The sequence below is a fragment of the Palaemon carinicauda genome, chromosome 16 (assembly GCF_036898095.1).
Source record: "Palaemon carinicauda isolate YSFRI2023 chromosome 16, ASM3689809v2, whole genome shotgun sequence".
Classification (NCBI taxonomy): Eukaryota; Metazoa; Arthropoda; class Malacostraca; order Decapoda; family Palaemonidae; genus Palaemon; species Palaemon carinicauda.
This window is the reverse complement of record NC_090740.1, coordinates 27,700,055-27,726,731: the sequence shown is the minus strand read 5'-3', so window position 1 is coordinate 27,726,731 and position 26,677 is coordinate 27,700,055. Positions and strand designations below refer to the sequence as shown.

Below are 26,677 nucleotides of genomic sequence, written 5' to 3'. Positions count from 1 at the left end.
AGCTTGTCCCGGCACTGAAGAAGGTCGAACCCGAGCCTACCGGAGTTGACCAGCCCTCCAAACAGCAGAGGAGGCGGAAGCCTGCACCTGAGCGGCCAAGAGGAAGGCAGGGAGAGTTCTCTAGGGAAACAAACCTGCTATGCCACGGCGGGATAGCCACACTGCATCATAAGCAGGAATACTTGCAGTCTAGGCTGAATTCGACGAGCACCCTGGAAGATGGATGGAATGGTAACTGAAAGTACCCGTCCTTCCGATCCAGGGTTTAAGGAGTCCTGTCGCCTCATTACCAGTCTGATCGATTCAGCTGGTCTACGCTGGCCGAAGTTTGTTCGACAAACTTGATCAGGGCTGAGAGGTCGACTAAGGACATCCCCTCTCAGATCCTTTCTTACAAGAAAGGATCGACTGAGGAGGCCGGGGGTGAAGCCGTCGATGATCCTAAGGAAGACCTTCGCCTAAGGTATGGATCATTCTGCCCAACCGGGCAACTCTGCTGACGCTATGGCATAGAGGTTCAGAGACACTGAATTCACTGACAGAGACGGCAGGCGCGATATCCTTGGCTGATCACAGAGATCGTGCGGGAATGGGCATCGGGAAGCTGTCATTCGGATGAGTAACCTTAAGCATCCTCCCAGAGAAAAACCTGCAATCCTAGAGTTCGTGAACTCCTTTTAGGACTATGCCCCCCCGGGGGAGTCTCCTGTGCCATCTGTTCCTGACAGGAGGAAACTGCAATTGGACACCTTGTCCCAGTTGTCGTAGCCGATAACTTAGGCCGACGTGATTGAAAGAAAAGGGCGCTGGAGCCCTGCAGAGTCTGGAAGAAAGCGCCTTGGAGGAGTGAAAACGGAAGTCGATTTCCTCCGCACAGCCGCTGTCTAAGTCTCTGTCCTTGGGCACAGACAAACTCTTCTCAAGGATGGAAGGGTGTCTGAGGTCGTCGACCTCCACAGATGAGACACCCGAAGGAAGCCCTCAATCAGCGCGTCCAGATGGTACAACATCGAGCTTGTCCGCAAGTTAGATACTTAACGACGAAAGGCCAAGGTGCCTGAGCTCGAGAGGAGGAAAGTACCCATGCTCTTCCTGTAGCTTCCTTGAACCAAACCTCGGGCCGTAACCGAGGAGGGAAAGAACCTGGTAAGCTCCCAGAGGAAGGGGTAAGCAGTCACCCCTTGTCCGATGGAGAAATCTCGAACGGAAAGCCCCCCCGCCAAAAATCCTTCCAGGGAATGACGGGGAAGGGCTAACCAGGTTCAGGAAAGAGGAGTGTTGCTCAGATCTCCCTTAAGTTTCTCCTATTCTTGCAAGTGCCATGCTCTGTGTTTACGGGGTGAGGCCGTGTTCTGGAAATACGCTCCAGAAGAACTCGCCAGGCTGGCCATGCTGCGAAAACCCCATTGGGAATCGTGGTCACAATCGCCCTGGAGCTCGCGCGACGGTAATTCAAAGATTTTCGCGTGGGCGAACGTGGAAGCACCCATGCGCGGTAACGCGAACGAAGGTGAGCGAAGGAGCGCAGAAGGAGGGCGAGCGTGGTAGGAAGGGCGAGAGCTGGTGGTCGGCGAGCGATAACCCATAGACGAGCAATGGATACTGCAAGAAATAAGCCGACGTTTGTGCGAAGAAACACTGTAGGTTCGCGCGACGGAACACCATCCGTCCGCGTGATGGAAAACCGTTGGTTCGCGCGTGGGCGAACATTGGAGAGCATGGGCGCGGACGCGCATGAGAGTAGACGTGCAGGCACGTGGGCGTGTGGGCGCGCAGGCGAATGGTCGCGAGCGGTCGAGCGGTCGCGCGGGCGCGCAGGCGAGCGGTCGTGAGGATGGGCAGGTGGATGAGCACGAGTCCGAAGCGGCGAACGCAAGCGTTAGCGCGATGGCGAGGAAACGCGCTGCCGCGTGGGCGAGGAAGACCGCTGGCGATATGGATCAACAAGCGATCGGTGGTGAGCTGGTGAGCGCTACCGCGCAGGTTGGCAATGGCGCGTTGTGTTATGCCGACGCGATGGTCGAGCAGCATGCGCAGGTGAGCGATCGTGCGTTGGCGAGCAATATGCGAAGGTGAGCGATCGCGAGCAGCATGTGCAGGAGGGCGATCACGCGATGGTGATCAGCATGCGCAGATGGGCGGTCGCGAGATGGCGAGCAGCCTCTGCAGGTGGGCGATCGCGCGATGGCTATCAGCACGCGCAGGGTCACGCGATGGTGATCAGCATCCGCAGGTGTGCGGTCGCGCGATGGCGATCAGCATCCGCAGTTGAGGGTCGCGCGATGGCGATCAGCATCCGCAGTTGAGGGTCGCGCGATGGCGATCAGCATCCGCAGTTGAGGGTCGCGCGATGGCGATCAGCATCCGCAGTTGAGGGTCGCGCGATGGCGATCAGCATCCGCAGTTGAGGGTCGCGCGATGGCGATCAGCATCCGCAGTTGAGGGTCGCGCGATGGCGATCAGCATCCGCAGTTGAGGGTCGCGCGATGGCGATCAGCATCCGCAGTTGAGGGTCGCGCGATGGCGATCAGCATGCGCAGGTGAGCTAGTAGCTGGCGAACCATGTTCCTTCAGAAGAGTTGGAGAACGTTGGCGTGCCGGCTGTAACACACGCGGGCGATCCGGAGATCGCCGAGAGACAGGTGATCGCTGGCGAGCAGAAGGCTACGCGTGGAAGCCTGCGTATAGAAGAAGAGTCCTTGACCCCGACCTGAACCGAAGTTCTAGATCGCGAGGGCGAACGTGGGCGCGTAACAGGAACCAACAGGAACAGCAGGGATGATCATCATGAAAGCGCTGACGAACAGGAGAGCGCTGATGAGCAGAAGAGTGCCTGTGCGTTAACACTGAGCAGGAGCAGGAGAGAACACAGCAGAAGGGCGCGCAGGGAAACCCTGACACGCAAGGGAAGAACCCCCGTGGGAGGCAACCCTTTGCCCCGAAGGGATCGTTGTCCGCCGGGAGACTGATGTCCGTCGGAAGACCGCTGTCCGTCGGGAAGACCTTTGTCCGTCGGGAAGACCGTTGCCCTTCGGAAGACGAGATCAGACTGCTGTCCATTTGCACCAAGGCGGAAGATCAGTTGTAGGCTGCAAACGGAGATTCAAAAAGGCGCCTCAAGCACCCTTATAGGGAGATGAGAAGCCCTTACGACGAGGCGGACGGTGGGCCTTACGGCGAGGGAGGCCAACAGCAACAGAAGAAACCTCCGAAGAGGGGTCTCTATGAGTGTATTCTCTCGCGAACGAAAGAGAAACACTTCGTAGAAGGGACTGGTCAGCAGTGACCTAGAAGGAGCAATCCTCCGAAGAGGAGCTCCTGCAGTTGCCCAGCCCCTTGAGCGAAACTGCAGGTGTGACCGCTCAGCACCAAGAGCTTAGTCGCACTAAAAAAGGCAAGAGGTGAACCCTCCGTAAGGGGAAAAACTCAAGCCTGGACAGGAAAAACTTCCCTCGGAAGGAAAGTTACCTGCCCAAGGAGGCAAGCCTCCTGAGAGTTCTAAAATGAACTGAAGAGCTGTCCGTCGTCACGGGAGTACTTCCAGTAGAAGGAGACACGCCCGACGAAAACACAAGGGGGGGAGGCAGCAACAGCCGAATCCCCAGGACTCAACAAGACAGCTCACACCGTTGCCATATTACAGAAACGAACTAGATCGGTAACTGTAAAAAAAATAAAACAAAAAAACATTAGTACACATTCATTCCCCGGGAAGGCTCCGAAGAGGAATCCCGAGGGAAAGGAAACAAGAATTACACAACAGGCACGTGCCCTCACAACCACTTACACTCACGGAAGGAGAGCTGTAACCAAAACAGAATTATAACAATTATAATTATGTAACTATGTAATTATGTAATTTAAAAATGAATGAACACTAAAGAAAGAACGAAAACCCCGAAAGGAATCGTTCTACAAAGCTGAAAAATCAACAAATACAATTAGATTCATAAACTAATTGAGACAAACGTACGGCGTAGCAACCCCCCCACACGGAAAGGAAGCTACAAGGGCGTAGTAACACGTAGTAAAAGGGTGAACGACCTCAAGAGAGAGAGAGAGAGAGAGAGAAAGACATAAGTCAAACTCGATCGCCACCCATAACGCCGTGGCGGCCAACTGCCGAGGACACCACGTAGATAAGTACACTACACACACAAATCTGAAAAGGAAACTTACTGATTTCTATACTCAAATATGTATACAAACATGAAAACATGTTTACATAAAAATTGAGTAAATGAAAAGTAAGCGATTAAGTAAAGACAAAACAAACAATGGCTGCCAAGAGAGGACCAAGACAGAGACGTCTGTCACAGTCCGAGCCAAAAGTGAATATTCACCTGTGTGTGAGGGGGAGGAGGGGTAGCTAGCTACCACTCCCCTACCCCCCCGCTAACTAGCGCGGGGGTAATACACACTCGTTAAATTCTAATGGCTCGCCATTTCAGCTGCGCTAAAAGGTAAACCCTGTGTAAATAGCGTGGTTTGTATTTCGGTTACAGAACAAATCTAAATTTGTTCCATAAAAATACCAGCTGTGACTCAAGACTAAACATTTCTCCCATTATATCCAAATTCTCACTCGGTATTTTAAACCAATCTTGACCTCCCTACTAACATCTGCAGTGCTGGAAGACAAAGGAGTAAAAACTTGATCAGAATTTGACCCAGAAACATTACTCTCTTCTTTTCTTCTTACAAATTCCATCTCTATCATCTATTCTCTTAGCTAGCAATTTGATATACTCTGTCATTTGTTTATCTGAACAACAAGACCATTCTACACATCTACTGATTAGATCACATTGTTGACCCTTGCACAATGTACATAGGGTATGAGGGTCTATTACTTATAATAACTGCCTCCTACAGGAGCCGATGGCAAAAAGGCACTTTAAATGCAAAGGAAACCTCCTAATTCTGACCAAAGTCACACATGCATAAAAAGCAATGCTACAAAAATTAACACAAAATTGAGATCTAAAGTGGCTGTCTTAATTGCAGCAAGACATAATGGTAATGATGTACTAAACATGAGTGCCTCACATAAGCATCGTTTCTACATATCAATATGAGTGATTCCTTGCTGACTGGTCCCTTAGAGGGGAAAGATGTAGGGGAAAGAAAAATATTTCTTTTTTAATTTCAAGCTTGAAAAGTTTGCTCTCCAAAGATATTAGTTATTTAACTTGCTGGTTAACCATCGAAATAATTATGTTTATTCTTGTATGAACACTTCCTGATTTTATATTTATCCTGTTACTACACTATGACCTTCAACAGATGTTGAAATTATTTTCTTCATAAATATGTAAGGCTGTCAGTCTCACAAGCTTTAATAGTTGTGAAAATATAAGTTCATTATCATAAAATTCAACAGAATATGTTAAAAATATTATCTTACCTCTCTACATTCCTTGTGACTTCCTTCACCCATATTCAAATGCTCAACTTTATCAAAGTCTTTCAGAGGCTCTTCTCTTGCATCGGGTAATGCATTTCTTCTTTTCAGTACTTTTTTTCTCTTTTCTGGTTTACCTATTAGGATAAAATTTATATAGTAAACAATACAATAACCTATTAGGTAATCAGTATTTTAGTTTTATACATACAAATTCTGTTTCTGAAGTGTTGACTGTATAATCAGTTCTGTAAAGCTAATAACATGGCTTAGTAGTTACAGAGCCCTCTCAATGAGTGAAAAAATGCTCTCTCTCTCTCTCCACCTTTTGTACAAATCTTCTTTCCAGGACATAAGGTAAAGATTTATATGAATTAAATTTGAACTGACGTTAACAAATTTTCAAGTGTCTATATCAAATAAATTATTGCCTCAGGTAGCCTTATACAGCCAACCCTTAACATTGGCTGGTTTAACATTCATGGAGTTGATTATCAATGTCGAGTTATGTAAATTCCATAAAGAAATATTTTCCAGTATTCAAAGTAAAGTACTATATTCACAATTATATAACAGCAATGACAGTCAACAAACGAGGATTCACAATTATATATTAAATGCACCTTCATTAAAAAAGAAGAAAAATTGATTACTATTCAAGTTATACAAGAAAAAAGGTAAGGATGAAAATAAATATTGAATACATTCTATGTATGTAGTGCAGGTATTCACATGATGTTTTACTGTTATCAGACTTCCTACTCCACCCGGATTAGGTAACAGAGGCAGGCGAATTGTGAAAAATTGCGACTTCTTGGTGCCCTAGGGTGGGATAACTCCTAGCCTAACCTAATAACTCGGTGCCATTGCCTACGCTCGGATAATTAATACTAAGTACTGCCTAATGTATAACACTTGCTGATAGTGTAGTCTATATTACTGTAATATACTACTATCACTACAGTAAAGCTTAACTGTACTGTAACTGGCTGCTGTTTTCGTTCAGACTACTCGACTCACCACACACGTTGCCTAAATTTACAATAAGCAACGTTACTGTAATTCTGTACTGTACAATATACAGTATATATACAGTACAATTTAGGATAAGCTATGTGTACAGTATATATTTTATACAACAACCACTAACCATTTTTTTATAAAGTTAGAAAATTAAAAGATAATAAAAAAAGTATTGTCAGTAACATTGCCATCATTGCATAAATGCAGACAGCCACAATAACAACTTAAAATAAAAATAGCAGTTTTGCTGTAGCTGTGTATATGTAAAATAAAAATAAAAATCAATTTCATCTTTACAGTAATACAACTTTTGTCACTAAAAACATTCATTCTGCAAAACTAGGATTGTTTACTTTTTTTTTTGCCAAGAGATGGTGGTGGATGGTATGTTTACATACATGTTAATGATAAATATGTAAACATTACTAAGACTCGCAAATATTTTTATTTTCATACTTTCTTAAACAGAAATACATCTTATTTTATAAACTAAAAATATAAATATATAAGTTATAACTGTTTTTAAAGAAACTCGAACAAAACCACTGCATTCAATAACACCAAATGATCTCTCTCTCCCTCTCTCGCTGATTTGTAAAGCATAAACATAAACAATGGAAAAAGATTATAATTCGCTATGTTTTTATTTACAAATACGATATTAAAATGACAAATTCGAAGATAATTTGTATTTTTCCTAACCATACAAACCTTAGCTATTTACAAAGGGTTATTACTTTTAGCGTAGCTGAAATGGCGAGCCATTAGAATTTAACGAGGGTGTATTACCCCCGCGCTAGTTAGCGGGGGGGTAGGGGAGTGGTAGCTAGCTACCCCTCCTCCCCCTCACACACAGGTGAATACTCACTTTCACTTAGAGGTAGGACTTGTCTTGGGGGACAGGGCTGGCGGGCAAATATGTGTAAATAGCTAAGGTTTGTATGGTTAGGAAAAATACAAATTATCTTCGAATTTGTCATTTGTTCCGTAACCGAAATACAAACCACGCTATTTACAAAGGGTGACTTATCCCTTAGGAAGTGTGGAAAGTCCCCAGCCATACTGGCTTTGGCTTTACCCGGGGACTCAGAATCCGAGTGAGTCGCACTCGAGAAAAGGAGTCCCTGCACCTCACAAGTTCCTTGCACCGCAAGGAACCATGTGGCCTACGTAAGCTTGTGTGTGAAGGAAGAAGTGTGACCCGTCCTAGGCAGTTGACCTGGAGTTCCAGAAGGAACTCTGGGTTAGGACGTTCCCAATACCACCTCGTCAGGGTATGGGGGACGCGACAGTATTGACTCAATACTCGGAACACAAGGAAGAATGGTTTACCTGCAGAGGTTCGAGGTCAGCTATGCAGAGACCAGGATGCTGCTTCCCCGTAGAGGGGATGATGAAGAAAGAAGTAAGGGCCAGACATACTTCTTTCGTTCATGCAGACTAAAACCTGATAACAATGCCCTCAACCTTCTGCTACCTGTCCAAAAAGGAGCCTGAGGTTAGACCAGCTGTTGTGTAGCCACCACAGAGCGATAGAAAACGTATCGAGACTCCTGTGGGTCACGCCCTGCAGGAAGCGGGCTGCGAAGGTCATCAGACGCTTCCAGACTCCAGCTTGTAGCACCTGCGTCACAGAGTAGTATTACTCGAAGGCGAGGGACGTTGCGATGTATCCAACATCGTGCTGTAGGGCGACGTGACGGGGGAGGGTCTGAAGACAGGTCGAGATGAATGTCCTTGAGTCCGGGCTGAAGAGGTATACTGGTGACTCTCCCCCCATGTCCTCCTTGTGTTCCCAAACCGGCTGCAACTGAGGCCAAACTGCAGCTGTTCCCAGCGCTAACCTCTCGATTCCTGTACTGGCAAGAAAGAGAAGGTCTTGGGACATCAGACACAGAATGGAGACTCAAAATCTTGAATGAATCGGACCGAAGGGTCGGGACCCTCAGATTCTGAGTCTAGCCAACAACTCAGGAGCGAGCCTGAATGTTGCCTTCCCCTCTTCCTAGAAAGGGGGGGAGTAGTAAGAGACCAAGAAGATTGCTTACACACTGGCCGTGGCCAGAGTGAGCAGAAGACCCAAGGCGGAATACAATCCGAGGCCTGTCGTAAAAGGGTCTTGAGAAGATCTCTTAAAGGACTAAAAGTCCGAGCCATGCTCCAAGTTGGAGGTCTTCCTCCGACTAGGGCAGGGACGATCGTAGCTTCGCATGAGCGAGGATAGATCCAGCGGGCAGGAAAAAGTTATTCCTTTAAGCCTGAAGGTCAGGGAAAGGCTGAGCGACAGGCTTCATTGCCAAGAGCGGAAAGGAGTTTCCTCCCGCCGAAAGGCAATAAGACCGTTATTGCTGGAGAAGAGGCCTCACGGGAAGAGGTATATCTCCCACGGCACCAACCACCTTAGACTCTTCACTTTGCCTGGGAGATCCCTGTGGATGACTATCGCAGATGACGCGACCTCCGTACCGCGACTGTAGCGGGTTGTCTCTTCTAGAGGAGGAAGCGTAGTGTCTCCAGGCATGAAGCCGAAGCGACGCCCCGGTTCGGGAGAGATGTCGCAGTGTGGTTGCTTGAGTAGTCTGCGCCGTGGGAGAAGCTCTCCCGGGAGTTCCGTCAGGGGAAGCAGAGGGTCCAGAAACCGTTCTGCGCATAGTCCCAGTGGAGCTCTCCCATTGAAAGGTTGACAGACAACCTGGTTTTGTCAAAAAGGAGGGAAGACGCAGGCGTCGAAGTTGTCCCACCATCACCGGAATGCATCTTGCCAGAGTCTCGGGGTCTGAGACTGGGGGGAAAACTAGCGGAAGCTTGAGGTTCCAAGCTGTCGCGATCAGGTCCCCCAGACCAGCACTTGCTGGTTACCCAAGGTCAAAGACCCTTAGGTACACTCTCTCTATGAGGCTCTGCTCGGATAGTCTGAGAGAAACATTCCCCTGCCTGGAATGAGAGAGCCGATGGTGGAATTGAGAGAATCTCAATCATCCCGGTATCTCTACTGCAAGATGTGAAGGTGTGAAAATGCGTCCCCTGCTGGTTAGCATGAAGTCGACACGCAACGGGGCGACTTGGCAGGAGCGGTAGGATCTGAAGAGGGGCCAGACTAAGGCCCTTAAGCCTGCCTGAATGATGGAGAGGTATCCTTCAGGTCTTGACCATAGGCCTGGACCGGAACATGCCCCCCCCCCCTTCCTTTGACGAGTCCGAGAACCGCATCAAGAATGTGGGGAAAGGACGAGAATATCCACTACCATCAAGAGGCTCCATAGGTCAACACCCATTGCAGGTTTAATAGTTCCGCTGGTCCCATAGGGCCAGGGAGTCCGGTTAAACATTGCCTGAAGCCACCGGAACTTGGATCGCCCCACATGGAACTTATCCTGAGGCGACCGTTCGGACTATAAACGGGTCAATGAGGAAAGAAGAACTAGGAAACGTTCCAAGGTAGGGCTGAAAACTCTGCTTGACTGAGAACAGGTACTGCGACTCTCCTCAGTCTTGCCACAGTCAACCGAAAGGAAGGCTCGGAGGATGTGGTAACAGAATCTGGCGTCCCCAGGTGGTCACCCATCCAAGTACCGACGTTGCTTAACCTCGCTGGACGGACGAGAAGCGGGGTTTCCAACGTGGTAAGGCGGTTGACTCAATATCATGGCCAGATACTCCAGATGTTGAGGCAGAGGAAGAGAAGGCTCCAAGCAAAATACCATGAGCCCACACTCATGGTCAGCATTCGGAAGCTTTTCCCGGCGCTGAAGAAGGTCGAAACCCGAGCCTACCGGAGTTGACCAGCCCTCCAAACAGCAGAGGAGGCGGAAGTCTGCACCTGAGCGGCCAAGAGGAAGGCAGGGAGAGTTCTCTGGGGAAACAAACCTGCTATGCCACGGCGGGATAGCCACACTGCATCATAAGCAGGAATACTTGCAGTTTAGGCTGAAATCGACGAGCACCCTGGAAGATGGATGGAATGGAAACTGCAAGTACCCGTCCTTCCGATCCAGGGTTAAAGGAGTCCTGTCGCCTCGTTACCAGTCTGATCGATTCTGCTGGTCTACGCTGGCCGAAGTTTGTTCGACAAACTTGATCAGGGCTGAGAGGTCGACTATGGACATCCCCTCTCAGATCCTTCCTTACAAGAAAGGATCGACTGAGGGGGCCGGGGGTGAAGCCGTCGATGATCCTAAGGAAGACCTTCGCCTAAGGTATGGATCATTCTGCCCAACCGGGCAACTCTGCTGATGCTATGGCATAGAGGTTCAGAGACACTGAATTCGCTGACAGAGACGGCAGGCGCGATATCCTTGGCTACTCACAGAGATTGTGCGGGAATGGGCATCGGGAAGCTGTCATTCGGATGAGTAACCTTAAGCATCCTCCCAGCGAAAAAACCTGCAATCCTAGAGTTCGTGAACTCCTTTTAGGACTATGCCCCCCCGGGGGAGTCTCCCGTGCCATCTGTTCCTGACAGGAGGAAACTGCAATTGGACACCTTGTCCCAGTTGTCGTAGCCGATAACTTAGGCCGACGTGGTTGAAAGAAAAGGGAGCTGGAGCCCTGCAGAGTCTGGAAGAAAGCGCCTTGGAGGAGTGAAACCGGAAGTCGATTTACTCCGCACAGCAGATGTTTAAGTCTCTGTCCTTGGGCAAAGACAAAACTCTTCTCAAGGATGGAAGGGTGTCTGAGGTCGTTGACCTCCACAGATGAGACACCCGAAGGAAGCCTTCAGTCAGTGCGTCCAGATGGTACAACATCGAGCTTGTCCGCAAGTAGATACTTAACGACGAAAGGCCAAGGTGCCTGAGCTCGAAAGGAGGAAAGTACCCTTGATCTTCCTGTAGCTTCCTTGAACCAAACCTCGGGCCGTAACCGAGGAGGGAAAGAACCTGGTAAGCTCCCAGAGGAAGAGGTAAGCAGTCACCCCTTGTCCGATGGAGAAATCTTCAACGGAAAGCCCCCCCGCCAAAAATCCTTCCAGGGCGGGAGAAGGAGAGAGTACTCGTGCAGGAGAGGGGACCCTCGAGACCGACCTCTTGGGAACCAACTTCGCTCTGGGGGAAGTCACCACGAAGTCCACTCCTCTCTTTCTCTTCAGCGTAGGAGAGACAGCCGCTGGTTTGTTACCCTGGCCGATGAGTGCTGGTTTCATAACCCTCATTAACGCCCGTGCCAGCGGATCAAACCATGTCTGCTGCTCCAAGGACACAGAGTCCGAAATCCTCGCTAAGGTGAAAGGGATCGGGCGATCCTTTGGAGAGGACACGACGGTTCCTGCCTGAAAAGAAGGTGGGAAGAATGCTGTACTGACCTGTCTTAGTCCTGCACTACCAACCTGTGCTTGGATGGAGGTGATCCCGAGTGCCGCCTAGGAGCACGCGTCCCTGCTGCTACCACCGGCTGTGGAATTCGCCGCGAACTATGGTCGCGCGAGGGCGAATGGTCGCGCGGGCGCACAGGCGAGTGGTCGCGCGGGCGCGCAGGCGAGCGGTCGCGAGGGCGCGCAGGCGAGCGATCGCGCGGGCGCGCAGGCGAGCGATCGCGCGGGCGCGCAGGCGAGCGATCGCGCGGGCGCGCAGGCGAGCGATCGCGCGGGCGCGCAGGCGAGCGATCGCGCGGGCGCGCAGGCGAATGGGCGTGACGGCGAGGGATCGTGCTGCCGCGTAGGTGAAGAAGATCGCTGGCGGTAAGCGATGGCGAGCAGCATGTGTAGGTGAATGATCGCGTGATAGGGTGCGATGGTGATCAGCATCCGCAAGAGGGCGAGCGTTCAGGGTTGTGCGATGAGGAGCAGCATGCGTAAGCGGGCAATCGTGCAGGGTTGTGCGATGGCGAGCAGCATGCGCAGGTGAATGATCGCGTGAAAGGGTGCGATGGTGATCAGCATCTGCAGGAGGGCGATCGTTCAGGGTGGTGCGATGAGGAGCAGCATGCGTAAGCGGGCAATCGTTCAGGGTTGTGCGATGGCGAGCAGCATGCGCAGGTGAATGATCGCGTGAAAGGGTGCGATGGTGATCAGCATCCGCAAGAGGGCGATCGTTCAGGGTTGTGCGATGAGGAGCAGCATGCGTAAGCGGGCAATCGCTCAGGGTTGTGCGATGGCGAGCAGCATGCGCAGGTGAATGATCGCGTGAAAGGGTGCGATGGTGATCAGCATCTGCAGGAGGGCGATCGTTCAGGGTGGTGCGATGAGGAGCAGCATGCGTAAGCGGGCAATCGTTCAGGGTTGTGCGATGGCGAGCAGCATGCGCAGGTGAATGATCGCGTGAAAGGGTGCGATGGTGATCAGCATCCGCAGTTGAGGGTCGCGCGATGGCGATCAGCATCCGCAGTTGAGGGTCGCGCGATGGCGATCAGCATCCGCAGTTGAGGGTCGCGCGATGGCGATCAGCATCTGCAGTTGAGGGTCGCGCGATGGCGATCAGCATCCGCAGTTGAGGGTCGCGCGATGGCGATCAGCATCCGCAGTTGAGGGTCGCGCGATGGCGATCAGCATCCGCAGTTGAGGGTCGCGCGATGGCGATCAGCATCCGCAGTTGAGGGTCGCGCGATGGCGATCAGCATCTGCAGTTGAGGGTCGCGCGATGGCGATCAGCATCCGCAGTTGAGCTAGTAGCTGGCGAACCATGTTCCTTCAGAAGTGTTGGAGAACGTTGGCGTGCCAGCTGTAACACACGTGGGCGATCCGGAGATCGCTGGCGAGCTGATGATCGCTGACGAGCTGACGATCGCTGGCGAGCTGATGATCGCTGACGAGCTGATGATCGCTGACGAGCTGATGATCGCTGACGAGCAGAAGGCTACGCGTGGAAGCCTGCGCAAAGAAGAGTCCTTGACCCCGACCTGAACCGAAGTTCTAGATCGCGAGGGCGAACGTGGGCGCACAGGGCACGTAACAGGAACCGCAGGGAAGATCATCTTGAAAGCGCTGACGAACAGGAGAGCGCTGACGAACAGAAGGGCGCGCAGGGAAACCCTGACACGCAAGGGAAGAACCCCCGTGGGGGCAACCCTTTGCCCCGAAGGGATCGTTGTCCGCCGGGAGACTGATGTCCATCGGAAGACCGCTGTCCGTCGGGAAGACCGTTGTCCGTCGGGAAGACCGTTGCCCGTCGGAAGACGAGATTAGACTGCTGTCCATCACCAAGACGGAAGAACGAGAAAAAAGTTGTAGGCTGCAAACGGAGATTCAAAAAGGCGCCTCAAGCACCCTTATAGGGAGATGAGAGGCCCTTACGACGAGGCGGACGGAGGGCCTTACGGCGAGGGAGGCCAACAGCAACAGCAACAGAAGAAACCTCCGAAGAGGAGTCTCTATGAGTGTACTCTCTCGCGAACGAAAGAGAAACACTTCGTGGAAGAGACTGGTCAGCCAGTGACCTAAAAGGGGCAATCCTCCGAAGAGGAGCTCCTGCAGTTGCCCAGCCCCTTGAGCGAAACTGCAGGTGTGACCGCTCAGCACCAAGAGCATAGTCGCACGAAAAAAAAAAAGGCAAGAGAAGAACCCCCCAAAAGAGGAAAAACTCAAGCCTGGACAGGAAAAAACTTCCCTCGGAAGGAAAGTTATCCGCCCAAGGAGGCAAGCCTCCTGACTGTTCTAAAATGAACTGGAGAGCTGTCCGTCGACACGGGAGTACTACCAGTAGAAGGAGACACGCCCCTGACGACAATACAAGGGGGGAGGCAGCAACAGCCGAATCCCCAGGACTCAACCAGACAGCTCACACCGTTGCTATATTACAGAAACGAACTAGATCGGTAACTGTAAAAAAATAAAACAAATAATATTAGTACACATTCATTCCCCCGGGAAGGCTCCGAAGAGGAATCCCGAGGAAAAGGAACAAGAATTACACAACAGGCACGTGCCCTCACAACCACTTACACTCGCGGAAGGAGAGCTGTAACCAAAACAGAATTATAACAATTATAATTATGTAACTATGTAATTATGTAATTTAAAAATGAATGAACACTAAAGAAAAAACGAAAACCCCGAAAGGAATCGTTCTACAAGCTGAAAAATTAACAACTACAATTAGATTCATAAACTAATTGAGACAAAATGTACGGCGTAGCAACCCCACCCACACGGGAAGGAAGCTACAAGGGCGTAGTAAAACATAGTAAAAGGGTGAACGACCTCAAGAGAGAGAGAGAGAGAAAGACCGAAGTCAAACTCGATCGCAACCCATAAAATTAGGCCGTGGTGGCCTAACTGCCGAGGCCTCCACGTAGATATCGTACACTACACACACACATCTGAAAAGGAAACTTACTTATTTCTATACTCAAATATATATACAAACATGAAAACATGTTTACATATATATTGAGTAAAAGAAAAGTAAGCGATTAAGTAAAGACAAAACAGACAATGGCTGCCAAGCGAGGACCAAGACAGAGACGTCTGTCACAGTCCGAGCCAAAAGTGAAAGTGAGTATTCACCTGTGTGTGAGGGGGAGGAGGGGTAGCTAGCTACCACTCCCCTACCCCCCCGCTAACTAGCGCGGGGGTAATACACCCTCGTTAAATTCTAATGGCTCGCCATTTCAGCTACGCTAAAAGTAATAACCCTTTGTAAATAGCGTGGTTTGTATTTCGGTTACGGAACAAATGTAAATATTACATACATTATTATTAGATACAGTCAAGTGAAACACCAGTTTAATCAAAATCCAGTTTATTTCAATTATAGCTGTAACTTTTTACCACAGTAAATGGATATACAGTGTACAGCCAGCGCTGGGACGAGTTGGTGCAGAGAGAGGGAAGTGTCGCAAAGCAGCGCTGGGTGGAGAGAGGGAAGTGGAGCGAAGCACACACAGTGTAAATGAGTGAGGGCTATTTGAAATCATTGTTCCGCAAGTTTTTATTGCGAATGTGATTTTTTATTTAATAGGTACAGTATTGCAATTCTCTGTGTCGCGTGTAAGTGAAATCGAGTAGAGAGAGCTTGAGTAAAAAATAGGCTGTCTGTACAGTATTCTAAAATCTGCTAACACTGATAACTAGGGAATATTGAAAGTATCAAATTTGTGTCTGATTGATAAGCGTTCCTATCAAATGTTTAGAATAAGTTAAAATATGATATTCTTTATATAATATTTTCACTTTAGCTATTTTCCATAAAAATAGGTATGCATGAACAACATAATACTTCATTTACTTTAAACCATTTAAATATAGTTTGCATTTTCTAACCAAGTAATAAGTCTAAACAAAAAGTCCATAATCCCTAAAAGTTAACAAATCATCATACCTGTATTGCAGGATTTCCTCCTTAGCCTCATTGAGACTGTATTTGCAGTCTCCTTCATTTTTTCTTCATTTGTGTCAATGGAACAAAGAGGGGTCTCAAAATTCTCAAAGTCAAAGCTCAAGCTTCCTTCTAAACCATTTTCAGTTACATTAGGGGAAGTAGGCCCTTCATTTAAATTTCCATGGTCAGTACACAATTCTAATGATCTGTGGTTATCTCCTTTCTGATCTGAGTCACTGCAGCTACTCTCATGCTTCTTCATACTTTCCTTTACAAAATGTAATGCATGACTAAATTCATTCTGTACTCCATCCTCATTTTCCTGAGTTACCTGGATAAAATCACAGGACTTGCCATGTATCATATTATCTTGAATATTTTCTTCCAGACTGATGGATTCGTTTTCATTGAATGAGGAATGTTCAACATGATATGATTCCTTAATACTACCAATAACAATGTTTTCATCATAAATACAATTCTCACCAGCTTTTAGTATGCAAGTCCTAAAGTCTCTCTCGCTTGCATCACATTCGAAGGAAATATTTTCTTCACTTTCATCTTTAATTTCAAGTTCATTGCTAAGAGGTTCATCACATTTCATTCCTGAATACTGAATACATTTCACTGTACTTGTTTTTCTTGACTGAATACCTGACTGAAATACATTCATGAATGCCAATTTCAAATTTTTCAACTCCGACTCGACATTATTGATACTAAGTAACAATTTTAAACAAATGTGACAAACAACTTCTGATACTTCACATGCCTCTGTAATGCCTTTAATACCAACAATTTCAGATATCTGGTCATGTATACTGCCATTTCTCTTAGTTAAGCCTGAGTAAATGCTGACAGCACTGCCATATGTGACTTTATTACAAACCATACAGAGTCCTTTCTCACTGAAGGTCACATTTGATGTCATGATGCACAGATTGTCTTTCTACATCTGTTAATAAAGGAAAAACATAGGTGGATTAGCATAAACTTGAACTAAACAGTACTATACACTACAACAATAAAATCAAGTCAATGAAAGAAAATAAACATGAATTACACTGTATCACATATATTTAATGTAATATGTTATTTTCATTAGTAAAATAAATTTTTGAATATACTTACCCGATAATCATGTAGCTGTCAACTCTGTTGCCGACAGAAATCTACGGTCGGGATACGCCAGCGATCGCTATACAGGTGGGGGTGAACACCACAGCGCCATCTGTGGTCAGGTACTCCAGTACTTCTTGTCAACACCACCTCAATTTTTTCCTCGGTCCACTGGTTCTCTATGGGGAGGAAGGGTGGGTCAATTAAATCATGATTATCGGGTAAGTATATTCAAAAATTTATTTTACTAATGAAAATAACATTTTTCAATATTAATCTTACCCGATAACCATGTAGCTGATTCACACCCAGGGTGGTGGGTGGAGACCAGCATACATGTTAACAAAGAAGCTAAGTATCCCGTATTTTATTTTATTAGTTATTCAAAAATAACATAAAATAAATAAGTACCTGGTAAGGAAGACGACTTGAACCATTACTCTGCCTTTATTAAGTACGTCTTTCTTACTGAGCGTAGCGGTCCTCTTAGGATGCTGAACGACTCTTAGGTGCTGAAGTATAAAGGGCTGCAACCCATACTAAAGGACCTCATCACAACCTTTAACCTCGGCGCTTCTCAAGAAAGAATTGACCACCCGCCAAATCAACAAGGATGTGGAAGGCTTCTTAGCCGACCGTACAACCCATAAAAAGTATTCAAGAGAAAGGTTAAAAAGGTTATGGGATTATGGGAATGTAGTGGCTGAGCCCCCGCCTACTACTGCATTCGTTGCTACGAATGGTCCCAGGGTGTAGCAGTTCTCGTAAAGAGACTGGACATCTTTGAGATAGAATGATGCGAACACTGACTTGCTTCTCCAATAGGTTGCATCCATAACACTCTGCAGAGAACGGTTCTGTTTGAGGGCCACTGAAGTAGCCACAGCTCTCACTTCATGTGTCCTTACCTTCAGCAAAGCAAGGTCTTCTTCCTTTAGATGAGAATGTGCTTCCCTAATCAGGAGCCTGAATAGGTAAGAAACTGAGTTCTTAGACCTTGGAAGAGAAGGCTTCTTGATAGCACACCATAAGGCTTCTGATTGTCCTCGTAAAGGTTATGACCTTTTTAGATAGTACCTAAGAGCTCTAACTGGGCAAAGTACTCTCTCCAGTTCGTCCCCCACCAAGTTGGACAGGCTTGGGATCTCGAACGACTTAGGCCAAGGACGTGAAGGAAGCTCGTTTTAGCAAAAAACCGAGCTGCAAGGAACATGTAGCCGTTTCAGATGTGAAAACTATGTTCCTGCTGAAGGCGTGGATCTCACTTACTCTTTTAGCTGTTGTCAAGCACACGAGGAAAAGAGTTTTTAATGTGAGGTCCTTAAAAGAGGCTGATTGGAGAGGTTCAAATCTTGATGACATAAGGAACCTTAGGACCACGTCTAGATTCCAGCCTGGAGTGGACAACCGACGTTCCTTTGAGGTCTTAAAAGACCTAAGGAGGTCCTGTAGATCTTTGTTGGTGGAAAGATCCAAGCCTCTGTGGCGGAAAACCGCTGCCAACATACTTCTGTAACCCTTAATCGTAGGAGCTGAAAGGGATCTTACGTTCCTTAGATGTAACAGGAAGTCAGCAATCTGGGTTACAGGGGTACTGGATGAGGAAACTGCATTGGCCTTGTACCAGCTTCGGAAGACTTCCCCTTTAGACTGATAGACTCTGAGAGTGGATGTCCTCCTTGCTCTGGCAATCGCTCTGGCTGCCTCCTTCGAAAAGCCCCTAGCTCTTGAGAGTCTTTCGAAAGTCTGAAGGCAGTCAGACGAAGAGCGTGGAGGTTTGGATGTACCTTCTTTACGTGAGGTAGACGTAGAAGGTCCACTCCTAGAGGAAGAGTCCTGGGAATGTCGACCAGCCATTGCAGTACCTCTATGAACCATTCTCTCGTGGGCCAGAGCGGAGCCAACCAACGTCAGCCGTGTCCCTTTGCGAGAGGCGAACTTCTGAAGTACCCTGTTGACAATCTTGAACGGCGGGAATGCATACAGGTCGAGATGGGACCAATCCAGCAGAAAAGCATCCACGTGAACTGCTGCTGGGTCTGGAATCGAGGTAGCGAACAGATCTATGGTTGGCTGACCCCACAGGGCCCAAAGTCTGCTGCAAACATTCTTGTGAAGGGTCCACTCTGTGGGGATGACCTGACCCTTCCGGCTAAGGCGATCTGCCATGACATTCATATCGCCCTGAATGAACCTCGTTACCAGCGTGAGCTTTCGATCTTTTAACCAGATGAGGAGGTCCCTTGCGATCTAGAACAACTTCCACGAATGAGTCCCTCCCTGCTTGGAGATGTAAGCCAAGGCTGTGGTGTTGTCAGAGTCCACCTCCACCACCTTGTTAAGCTGGAGGGACTTGAAGTTTATCAAGGCCAGATGAACCGCCAACAGCTCCTTGCAAAAGATGTGAAGTGTCCTTAGCTCCTGATTCCATGTTCCCGAGCATTCCTGTCCGTCCAAAGTCGCACCCCAGCCCGTGTCTGATGCGTCAGAGAAGAGACGGCGGTCGGGTTTCTGAACAGCCAAAGGTAGACTTCCTTGAGAAGAAAGCTGTTCTTTCACCACGTGAGAGTAGACCTCCTCTCTTCGGAAACAGGAACTGAGATCGTCTCTAGCGTCATGTCCTTTATCCAGTGAGCCGCTAGATGATACTGAAGGGGGCGGAGGTGGGGTCTCCCTAACTCGATGAACAGGGCCAGCGATGAAAGTGTCCCTGTTAGACTCATCCACTGAGCATCGGTTCCTTCTCAGCATGCTCTGGATGCAAACTAGGGCTTAGAAGATCTTTGGGGCCGACGGAAAAGCCCGAAAAGCTCGACTCTGAAGATCCATACCCAGGTAGACAATGGTCTGGGATGGGACGAGCTGGGACTCCTCAAAATTGACCAGGAGGCCCAGTTCCTTGGTCAGATCCATAGTCCATCTGAGAATCTCCAGACAGCGACGACTTGTGGGAGCTCTTAAAAGCTAGTCGTCTGACGGAGCCGGACACAAGATCATGGTACTGCTGCACAGTCTGTGAACTGTCAACCATGGGGAAGCGAGGAAGTACAGTGACAACCCGAAGCTGTCTAGACTGTCTGGGTCGCACAGACAACTCCTTATCGGGTTGCTGAGGTTGCCGCACTGCGTCACAACAAGTCACTTCTGCTGGTTGTTGAACGTCTTCCCAGTGACACACTGACTCCGTAAACAAAAAATCCTCTAACAAGGACTAAGCTTGGACTGCATGTCTTGCAACACAGCTCAAGGTCTATGGGAGCAGGTGTGGTAACAGACGGGGTTAGCGACTGAAGTGGAACCATTACCTTCCCTGGAAGCATGTTATGCTTAAATAAAAGTCCATAGGAGGCTACGCAGCTAAAGGCTCCTCTCCAAATGACAGAGTCCTCAAGGGAATATCAGAAGGAGGGAGAATAGCACTTTCTCATCTACAGGAACCATATCCGAGAAAATGTTATTTTCATTAGTAAAATAAATTTTTGAATATACTTACCCGATAATCATGTAGCTGTCAACTCCGTTGCCCGACAGAAATCTAAGGAGGGATACGCCAGCTATCACAATACTAGAAGGGGGTGTACTAACAGCGCCACCTGTGGCCAGGTACTCAAGTACTTCTTGTTGACACCTCCTCAATTATTCCTCGATCCCACTGGTTCTTTATGGGGAGGAAGGGAGGGTCAATTAAATCATGATTATCGGGTAAGTATATTCAAAAATTTATTTTACTAATGAAAATAACATTTTTCAATATTAAACTTACCCGATAATCATGTAGCTGATTCGCACCCAGGGGGGTGGGTGAAAACCAGTGAACAAGATTAAAGGATAGCCAAGTATCCCCAAATTTCATATAACAGTTATCTCTAATAACAAATGAAATAATAAGTACCTGGTAAGGAAGTCGAATCGAACCGTTACTCTGCCTCTTTTTTAAGATCGTCTTCCTTACTGAGCGCAGCGTTCCTCTTGGAGGCTGAATCAACCCAAGGTGCTAAAGTATATAGGGTTGCAACCCCTACTAAAGGACCTCTACACAACCTTTAACCCAGGCGCTTCTCAAGAATGAATTGACCACCCGCCAAATCAAAAGGATGCGGAAGGCTTCTTAGCCTACCGTAACAACCATAAAAACAACAAAAGAATTCAAGAGAAAAGTTAAAAAGGTTATGGGATTAAGGGAATGTAGTGGCTGAGCCCTCACCTACTACTGCACTCGCTGCTACGAATGGTCCCAGGGTGTAGCAGTTCTCGTAAAGAGACTGGACATCTTTCAGATAAAATGATGCAAACACTGACTTGCTCCTCCAATAGGTTGCATCCATTACACTCTGCAGAGAACGGTTTTTATTAAAGGCCATCGAAGTAGCTACGGCTCTTACTTCGTGGGTCCTTACCTTCAGCAATGCAAGGTCTTCCTCCTTTAAGTGAGAATGTGCTTCTCTGATCAGAAGCCTTATATAATACGAAAGCCCATTCTTGGACATGGGTCTCGAGGGTTTCCTGATGGCACACCATAAGGCTTCTGACTGTCCTCGGAGAGGTTTAGACCTCTTGAGATAATATTTGAGAGCTCTGACAGGGCAAAGAACTCTCTCAAGTTCGTTACCTACCATGTTGGAAAGGCTAGGTATCTCGAACGATCTAGGCCAAGGACGTGAAGGAAGTTCGTTCTTTGCTAGGAATCCAAGCTGGAAAGAACATGTAGCAGACTCGGTCGTGAAACCAATGTTCTTGCTGAAGGCATGAACCTCACTGACTCTTTTAGCTGTTGCCAGGCAAACGAGAAAAAGAGTCTTGAGGGTAAGGTCCTTGAATGACGCTGACTGGAGAGGTTCGAACCTAGATGTCATAAGGAACCTTAAGACTACGTCTAAATTCCAGCCTGGAGTGGAAAGACGACGATCTTTAGACGTCTCAAAAGACTTAAGAATGTCTTGAAGGTCCTTGTTGGAAGACAGGTCCAAACCTCTGTGGCGGAGAACTGAGGCCAACATACTCCTATATCCCTTAATCGTAGGAGCTGAAAGGGATCTCTCATTCCTAAGATGAAGCAGGAAGTCAGCTATTTGGGTCACAGAGGTATTGGTAGAGGATATTGAATTGGCTCTACACCAGCTTCGGAAGACCTCCCACTTAGACTGGTAGACCCTACGAGTGGAAACCCTTCTTGCTCTGGCAATAGCCCTGGCTGCCTCCTTCGAAAAGCCTCGAGCTCTAGCGAATCTTTCGACAGTCTGAAGGCAGTCAGTTGAAGAGCGTGGAGGTTTGGATGTAACCTGTCTACGTGAGGTTGACGTAGAAGGTCCACTCTTAGAGGTAGAGTCCTGGGGAAGTCTACTAGCCATTGTAGTACCTCTGTGAACCATTCTCTTGCAGGCCAAAGGGGAGCAACCAGCGTCAGCCGTGTCCCTTCGTGCGAGACGAATTTCTGCAGAACCTTGTTGATTATCTTGAACGGAGGGAATGCGTACAGGTCGAGATGGGACCAGTTCAGTAGAAAGGCATCCACATGAACTGCTGCAGGGTCTGGAACAGGAGAACAAAACAGAGGAAGTCTCTTGGTCATGGAGGTGGCAAACAGATCTATGGTAGGTTGACCCCACAAGGTCCAAAGTCTGTTGCACACACTCTTGTGGAGGGTCCATTCCGTGGGAATGACCTGATTCCTTCTGCTCAGACGATCTGCTGACACGTTCATATTGCCCTGGATGAACCTCGTGACTAGAGAGAGGTTTAGACTTCTTGACCAAATGAGGAGGTCCCTTGCGATCTCGTAAAGGCTCCTCGAATGGGTCCCCCCTTGCTTGGAGATGTAAGCCAAGGCTGTGGTGTTGTCCGAGTTCACCTCCACCACTTTGCCTAGCAGGAGGGACTTGAAGTTCAACAGGGCTAGATGAACTGCCAGCAGTTCCTTGCAGTTGATGTGGAGAGATCGTTGTTCCTCGTTCCACATTCCGGAGCATTCCTTTCCGTCCAAGGTTGCACCCCAGCCCGAGTCCGATGCATCTGAGAAGAGATGAAGATTGGGGGTCTGAATGGCCAAGGATAGACCCTCTCTGAGAAGAAGGTTGTGCTTCCACCACAGGAGAGTGGTCTTCATCTCTTGGTTGATAGGGATAGAGATTGCTTCCGGGGTAGAACTCTTGTCCCAATGAGCTGCAAGGTGGAATTGAAGAGGGCGGAGGTGGAGTCTGCCCAGCTCGACAAACAGGGCTAGGGACGAGAGAGTCCCTGTGAGACTCATCCACTGTCTCACTGAGCAACTGTTCCTCTTCAGCATGTTCATGATGCACTCTAGGGCTTGGCTTATCCTGGGGGCCGATGGAAAAGCCCGAAAACTCTGACTCTGAATTTCCATTCCCAGATACACGATGGATTGTGAGGGAATGAGTTGAGATTTTTCCAAATTGACTAATAGACCCAGGTCTCTGATAAGGTCTAAAGTCCAATGAAGATTCTCCAGACAACGACGACTCGAGGAGGCTCTCAACAGCCAGTCGTCTAGGTAGAGGGAGGCTCTGATGTTTGACAAGTGAAGGAATTTGGCTACATTCCTCATCAGAAGGGTAAAGACCATAGGAGCTGTGCTTAGGCCAAAACACAGGGCTTGGAATTGGTAGACGACCTTTCCGAAAACGAATCTTAGGAAAGGTTGGGAGTCTGGATGAATCGGAACGTGAAAATAAGCATCTTTCAAGTCCAATGAGACCATCCAGTCCTCCTGTCTGACCGCTGCTAAGACCGACTTGGTCGTCTCCATCGTGAACGTCAGCTTGGTGACATACTCGTTGAGAGCGCTGACGTCCAGGACAGGTCTCCAACCTCCTGTCTTCTTGGCCACAAGAAAGAGGCGGTTGTAGAAGCCCGGGGATTGATGGTCCCGGACTACAACCACAGCCTTCTTCTGCACAAGAAGCGACACCTCCTGGTGCAAAGCTAGCCTCTTGTCCTCCTCTTTGTAGTTGGGAGAGAGGTTGATGGGCGAAGTGGTCAGAGGTGGTTGAAGGAAGAATGGAATCCTGTAACCGAACCTCAGCCAACTGACAGACTGTGCGTCTGCACCTCTCATCTCCCAAGCTCGCCAGAAGGTCTTGAGTCTGGCTCCTACTGTCGTCTGGAGAATCGGAGAGTCAGTGTTTTCCTTTGGATGGCTTGGATCCTTTCCTGGACTTGCCTCTGTAAGAGTCTGGACGGGAGCTTCCTCGGCTGGGGGCTCTGCCACGAAAGGGCGGTATGAATCTAGTCGCAGGAGTATCAGTCACTGGGGAGCGGTAAGTCTTAGGGGCTGAGGTGGAAGCCTTAGACTTACGAGCCGAAGAAGCTACAAGATCGTGCGTGTCTTTCTGAATCAAAGCAGCCGACAAATCTTTAATGAGCTCTTCGGGAAAAATAAACTTCGAAAGAGGAGCAAACAGAAGTTGTGAGCGTTGGCAAGGGGTAATGCTGGCGGAAAGGAAAGAACACAGCTGTTCTCTTTTCTTCAAAACCCCTGACACGAACAAGGACGCTAGCTCGCCCGATCCGTCTCTGATGGCCTTATCCATACAGGACATTAACAGCATGGCAGAATCTTTGTCCGTATGGGAGGTTTTCTTGCTGAGGGCCCCCAGGCACCAGTCGAGAAAATTAAACATTTCAAACGCTCTAAACACTCCTTTAAGCAAGTGATCCAAGTCCGAGAAGGTCCAACACACTTTTGAGCGTCTCATAGCAGATCTTCGAGGCGAGTCTACCAGACTTGAGAAGTCAGCCTGGGCAGAGGCAGGTATTCCCAAGCCTGGTGCTTCCCCTGTGGCATACCAAACGCTCGCTTTCGAAGTGAGCTTCGTTGGAGGGAACATGAAGGAAGTCTTGCCAAGAAGTTGCTTAGACTGCAGCCATTCCCCTAGGATCCTAAAAGCCCTCTTGGAGGATCTAGCTAGGACAAGCTTGGTATAGGAAGACTGAGCTTGTTGCACTCCCAGCGAAAACTCAGATGGTGGAGAGCGGGGTATAGCTGAGACAAAATGGTCTGGATAAACCTCCCTGAGAAGAGCCAAGACCTTGCGAAAATCAAGAGACTGTGGAGAGGGTCTGGAGTCGTCCAGGTCCGAAGAGGGATCAAGGTGTGCTTCCTCATCATCCGAAATCTCAACCCCAGAATGAGGCGACGGGATCGGATACGAATGCTGAACCGCAGAGTCAGAACGAGCAGGAACAACAACAGAGGTGGAAGGAGGAGGTGCAGCAAGTTCCTGTTCCTGTGGTATGAGTGGAGCGTGAATAGATCGAGGCTGTGCAGAACAAGGTAAAGTTCCCGCAAGCAGAGATGTCTGAGTAGCAGGATCAGGGTGCACGGGTAGAGCTCGGTGCAGCAGCTGAGCAGACTGACTCACAGGTGGAAGAGGTTCCACATCGTACGCCTGGCAGATGGAGCTGCGACTGGGTGCAGCGAGTGCAGGCGGGTGCAGCACAGGCTGAACCGGTGCAGGAGGTTGGTGCACCACCGGTGCAGGCGGGTGCAGCAAAGGCTGAACGGGTGCAGGAGGTTGGTGCACCACCGGTGCAGGCGGGTGCAGCACAGGCTGAACGGGTGCAGGAGGTTGGTGCACCACCGGTGCAGGCGGGTGCAGCACAGGCTGAACGGGTGCAGGAGGTTGGTGCACCACCGGTGCAGGCGGGTGCAGCACAGGCTGAACCGGTGCAGGAGATAGATGCACCACAGGTGCAGGAGGTGCAGCACTCTCAGCACGACACTCACGCATCAGGTCCGAAAGCTGAGCTTGCATGGACTGAAGCATAGACCACTTGGGATCAGCAGAGACAGTAGCAGACTGAGGTAAAGCCATAACAGTGGTTGCACCACCGGTGCAGCTCTGTTGTACCTTACTCCTCTTGGGCGGAGTACAATCGCTAGAAGACTGAGGCGAGTCAGAGCTGAGCCAACGACTGCAACCTGGCTGAGCACTCGCGGGTTGGACTCTGCGTTTAAGAGGTCTAGAGACCTGAGACCAACGTTTCTTCCCCGAGAGAAGATCAGCGGACGAGCGGAAGACGGGCTCAATCGTCTGCAAGTGGGAGTGACGGTCTATGGTAGACACGCCCGCAACCACTGAGGATGATTCTGTGCGCCTAACAAGGCCTGTCGAACCCTTATGCCCTTCGACATTGCTTCTCCCCTGGGCTTGGGAGCTTGCAAGAGGTCCCGGACTGGGAGAACGACTGGCTCGCACAGAAAAATCCCCACGCACCACACTGGCACTAACACTAGTACAAGGCACTGCACCGACACTAGCACTCGTCACAGCACTGGCACTAACTTCACCCACTGCACTCTTGGCCTTCAACTCTTTCACTTCGGCCATCAGAGACTTATGGTCACTTACCACTGACTCTACCTTATCGCCTAAAGCCTGAATAGCACGTAAAACCACTGACATATCAGGCGGAGGGCACACAGTAGGATCGGGGGTAGCCACTACAGGGGTAGGATCAGGAAGAGGATCATGAGATGAGGAAAATAAAGAAGAGTGAGAAGAACTCCTCCTAGCTCTAATTCTCTCTAACTTAGAAGAATACTTTAAAAGTCGGACAAAATCCAATTCCGAAAGACCGGCGCATTCCTCACATCGATTTTCTAACTGACAGGGTCTGTCCCTACAGTCAGAACAAGCGGTGTGAGGATCTACCGAGACCTTCGGAATACGTCTATTGCAAGACCTACAACGTCTATGGGAGGGGGCTTGCGAAATGTCAGACATTTTGTTTTCAAGAGAAGTCAAAGGGAGATCCAAAAAACAAGCAAAAATTCGTTAACCGTTAAACTGAATTAAATAAAAGCTATCTAGCTAATATCAGAAGGTTTCCAGTAATGCGACAGCCGTAAATCAAAGAGAAT

At 48.7% G+C, this 26,677-nt stretch overlaps 1 protein-coding gene across 1 annotated transcript in view; it reads right to left on the bottom strand.

Annotated features, from left to right (window-relative positions):
* Window positions 1-26,677, bottom strand: part of LOC137655704 (uncharacterized) — a 102,463-nt gene that overhangs the window by 68,071 nt on the left and 7,715 nt on the right. Inside the window, exons 2-3 of the mRNA XM_068389702.1 lie at window positions 15,679-16,633; window positions 5,408-5,541 (exon numbers count right to left, since the gene is read on the bottom strand). Coding sequence (XP_068245803.1) covers window positions 5,408-5,541; window positions 15,679-16,609 — 1,065 coding nt within the window. The 5' untranslated portion in view covers window positions 16,610-16,633. The remainder of the gene's footprint in view (window positions 1-5,407; window positions 5,542-15,678; window positions 16,634-26,677) is intronic.